Raw genomic sequence first — 4,580 nt, 5'->3', positions numbered from 1 at the left:
AATTAAACCGTGATGTTTGTAAGACATCATTCGAAAAATAATATGTATTATGATATTTTAAAATTATATTTTAATTGAAGAACATATATGGACCCCAAAGACTCCCTGAGACTGGACTTCGTAAAATTTAACTTTATATTATAAATACAAATAATACAACATTTGAAATTTGAACCAAAATTTCATTTTCAAAATCGATTTTACACTGTAATAATTAGGGCTGTTTAACGAACCGGGCTGTTTAACGAACCGAGCTGTTCACGAACAAGCTCGAGCTCGGCTTGTTAAGAGCTCGTTCGGTTCGGCTCGTTAAGTTAACGAGCTCGAGCTCGAACACAAAAAATTGTTCGTTAAGTAAACGAGCTCGAGCCGAGTTTTTAGTATGTTCGTCTCGAGCTCGTTCGGCTCGAGTTCGGCCCGTTAAAACTCGAAAAAATATAATGTTTTCGGGGTTTTATATAATTTATATATAATATATATTTTAGTGATGTGACCAAAATTACGGGAAATGATAATTTTAACTGCTTTGATATTTTAACAGTGAAGTAGAAGTTTGACTAGTTTGCTCCTAATTTAGTGTTTCGATCTTTTAAAAAATATTTTTTACCCATCCAACCGTATAGATGTTAACATATATATACAGTTTAGCGAAATAACCAAAGTTTCAAAAAAAAATTTATTTGTTAGCTATTTTAAGAGTCAACTAGCGGTTTGTTCTTATTTTTTTATGACTCGGTTCAGATCGGCTCAACTTGGCTCGGCTTGTATTTGTTCGCCAACAAGCTCGTGTTCGGCTCGTTAGTTAACAAGCTCCAGCTTGAACACAATTTTTGTTCGACAAAAAAGCTCTGCTCGCTTCGTCAGAAAAAAATTAAAGTTCGGCTCGGTTCAGTCAAAACTCGGCTCGGCTCGGTTCGTCAACAGCCCTAACAATAATTGTAGATATCATTTACACAGTATATTCATGTCCCAAAGATTTTAGCAAATTTAATATGTTAATAAAATGTAGATGTTTCACTCAAATCTTATTGTATTCTCAAACAGTTACGGAGCGAAACGGACGGGGCGACGGAATCGAGAAACATACACAATTAATGTAAAAAAATTGACATAAATGGGATTTGCTAATATTTGTCAGTGGGTCCCACATGACCACATATGCCAAAGCTGGTATGCACTACCAGGAGTACTCACCACCACCACCTTTCTCTAATTCTATTTGGTTCCCTATTTTTCACTCAAAATATTTCAAAAACTTGTGATAAAAGAAAATGTTCTTAATTATTTTTAAATAAATGTACTTTGTATATCACCCTGAAACAGGTCCACAAACATTCACTTGAAATTCTTTGTAAAATCTGTAATTTAAAAAACTAAGTGGGGCCAGATACCACACATGGGATTTTTTATCTGCTGAATGAGGGGCCAGGGTTAAAATGTTACTACCTCACAACCCTGCCCTATAGTCAAGGTATTATTATAAATACCAGGGGGTATGTGTTAACATTCTCCATCTGAGTCTCTGTGTTTGGCTGCAGGAACTATATAAATTAATTTTGTTTCCAAAAACTTTTGTGAAAAATGGCTGCTTCATCTGCATCTATGATTGAGAATCAGCAGAGTGCTGATGTGGCTTCTTTTGGGAGTGCTGATGCTGCTTCTCCCAGAAGGAACCGAAACCGTCCCGGACATCCAAGTAAAATCTCGCAGATATATGTGTGTGTGGGTGTGCTAGTGTAATTTTATGTTTGTGTCTTTAAGGATACATCTAAATTAAATAAATCAGATGTCTTCTAGCTTGTGTGAAACCCTTATCTGTAAATTTAAAGGGAATGAATGGCGTGGTTTTTGACTGTTTTATCTGTTTATATGATGTTAATTTTGTGATATATGTATGTAAATGACAGATCCGGATGCTGAGGTTGTTGTGCTTTCTCCTGAATCTCTGACGGCCAAAAACCGTTTTGTATGTGAGCTGTGCGACAAGGGTTTTCCGAGGGAACAGAACTTGCAGCTGCACAGGAGAGGGCACAATCTGCCCTGGAAGCTCAAGAAAAACACAAATCAAGAGGTGCAGAAGAAGGTATACGTCTGCCCTGAGATTGGATGTCCCCACCATGATCCATCAAAGGCTCTGGGAGATCTCACCGGCATTAAGAAGCATTTTGCTCGCAAACACGGTGAGAAACAATTCGGTTGCAGTAGGTGTCACAAGAGGTATGCTGTACTTTGTGACCTGAAAGCGCACAGTAAGATCTGCGGAACAAAGAAGTATAAGTGCGAGTGTGGATTTACCTTCTCTAGGTAATGATCATATCACAATTTTTTTTTTTTTTTAATTTTACAGATATAATTTTTGATTGCATATATGCTCATTGCTGTTAATCATAATTCATTTTACGTAGATAAAATTTATTTGTTTTTGTCTTGTGATCTGTTGAATTGAAAGTGTTTGAGTGTGCAATTTAATTTATTTTTCTTTTGCTGTGATATGTTGGACTGAGGTGTAGAATTTATGAGTAGAGGAACTGGGGTTCATTTGGTTCCAGAGTTCTTTTATTGAATTTCTTTCTTACTATCGTTTCTGTGTCTCAAAATTGGATTACATTTATTTAATAGAATAATAGTCCGTATATACATACAAAATAGAGGGATCTTATATGTCTTATTTTTGTGTTATTTTGAATCTTTGTAATTGAGTGGTGTCTTTTGATCTTAAACCCCACCGCCTTGTATTCTAGTTATCTAGGTCAAATATATATGCTTACTAAAAGTGCGCACGTGTAAATTTAAGTTGATACACAATTCTTATTTCAATTTATTTATAATATTTTATAATAGTGATATTTGTTTTTTTCTTTTTCATTTCTTTTTCATTTTATCATTAATTAATCCAAATATCAATTTAATTTTGACTCATATTTTTTATTACAGTTTTATAATTGAGCGTTAACTATTGTTTCATTATCTACGTGATCCTTAAGTATTGCATACATATATCTGATCATATTTAAGTATTTAACTACAACATTTTTCATAGTAACGGCCCACATATAAAGAAGAGTACGGTGTAGTTTATGTGTATATATATTGGCACTGTGATGTAAAACTCTTATGATTTTTTGTTGCAGGCGTGATAATTTTATCACCCACCGCTCCTTTTGTGATGTCCTCGCTCAAGAGCTGGCTAGGCACACCATAAACCCCTCACCCTTGAGCACTGCTGCTTCTAGCGTTCTTGCAAATGCTGCTAACCCTGCCCCTGTTAGTCAGGGATCGGCTGAGGGTTTATTGTTTCAAGCCAACCATCAGCAATTCGCGTCTCTTGTGCCGGTTGGATCTGCTTTCCAGCCCCTGCCCCCAAATTTCCCTGTTGGTCCATTTCCGGGGACAAAGCTAGGCTTTCCTATAGCCTCTGATTCTTCTGGGATTCACGGCATTCCAGCCTACCCTGCACCAACCAACATGTTTAGTGCTGGTTTCAATGGTGGTGCTAACATGATCACTGCTCCGAATGACATGGATCTCAACATCCACAACTCATTCAGTGGTATGTTGATGAATGTGGAGACTTCTGCTTATAATGTTCTGAACAGTGCCCCGTTCCCTCAAGCTCCCGCCCCTGCGTATCTTCACAAGGGCGCACTGACTGCAGCTGATCCCAACAGTGTCGGCATGATGAAGAGTATGGGGAGCTTTTCTGGTGCAGTGAAGTTTGAAAACTACGAGGGAGATATGGGAGCTGGAATGCATGGTGGTTGGGCAGCTGGTAGCAACAGCTTTCAGGATATGTACAATGTTGCTGGGGGATACTTAAGTGATCAGGTGAATGGTCCTTATTATGGTGGAATGATGATGACTGATGTGATGATGAACTCTGATGGGATGTTTGTTGGTGAATCGAGTAAGAATGCTGCGGTGCAACCACAAGTGAGTACTGTTCAAACTGAGTATTGTGATATGCATACCAGGGATTTTCTGGGAATGGGAACTGCAATGAACAGCTTCACTGGAGCTGGAATGGAGAATGATGGCTTTGGATATGGAACTGGCACTGCGAGGAATTCGCCAGACAGTGAAGCCACCCTATCAGCTGAGGCAGGGCCTTTTGTTCCCGGCCACCCAGCTTTCTAATGCACCAGTGCTTCAGGCAAGCATCTCTCTCTCACACACACATACACTATATATTGTCCATTTGAGGAATGTTTCATTTTAACAAGCCAGCAAGTTTGTAACATCTGGTATTTTGCAGGCGCCCGAAGTTGGTTTTGGCATTCGAGTTCCAGAGGCAACCAGGGACGTGCAGCTTGAAGAAATCATGCTTTTATTTTCTTTTCTATCAAATAATTCTTCTGGGATATTTTGGTTTCTAGTTTTGATTTTCTGAACAATTATCAGATTTATGATGACTTCGGTTTGTAAATCTGAATGCATGGTGAATTAAACTTTTCTCTATAATGTGCTCTTGAATCTTCATATCTCAACTGTGATGTTGCGTTATTATGCTTGAATCTTCATTTCTGAACTATGATACTGCGTTATATTGTGCTGTTTTTAGCTGGGATGAATGGATATAGAAG

General features: G+C 37.9%; 1 protein-coding gene across 1 annotated transcript; it reads left to right on the top strand.

Annotated features, from left to right (window-relative positions):
• Window positions 1–1,581: 1,581 nt before the first annotated feature.
• LOC135150497 (protein indeterminate-domain 7-like) lies at window positions 1,582–4,134 on the top strand. The gene is made up of 3 exons (XM_064086834.1): window positions 1,582–1,696; window positions 1,908–2,304; window positions 3,132–4,134. The coding sequence occupies exons 1-3, from the start codon at window positions 1,582–1,584 to the stop codon at window positions 4,132–4,134; spliced, it is 1,515 nt and encodes a 504-aa protein (XP_063942904.1).
• The last annotated feature ends 446 nt before the right edge of the window (window positions 4,135–4,580 follow it).

The sequence above is a fragment of the Daucus carota genome, chromosome 2, assembly GCF_001625215.2.
Source record: "Daucus carota subsp. sativus chromosome 2, DH1 v3.0, whole genome shotgun sequence".
Lineage (NCBI taxonomy): Eukaryota > Viridiplantae > Streptophyta > Magnoliopsida > Apiales > Apiaceae > Daucus > Daucus carota.
The sequence above is the reverse complement of the archived record's forward strand: the minus strand, read 5'-3'. Positions and strand labels throughout refer to the sequence as shown.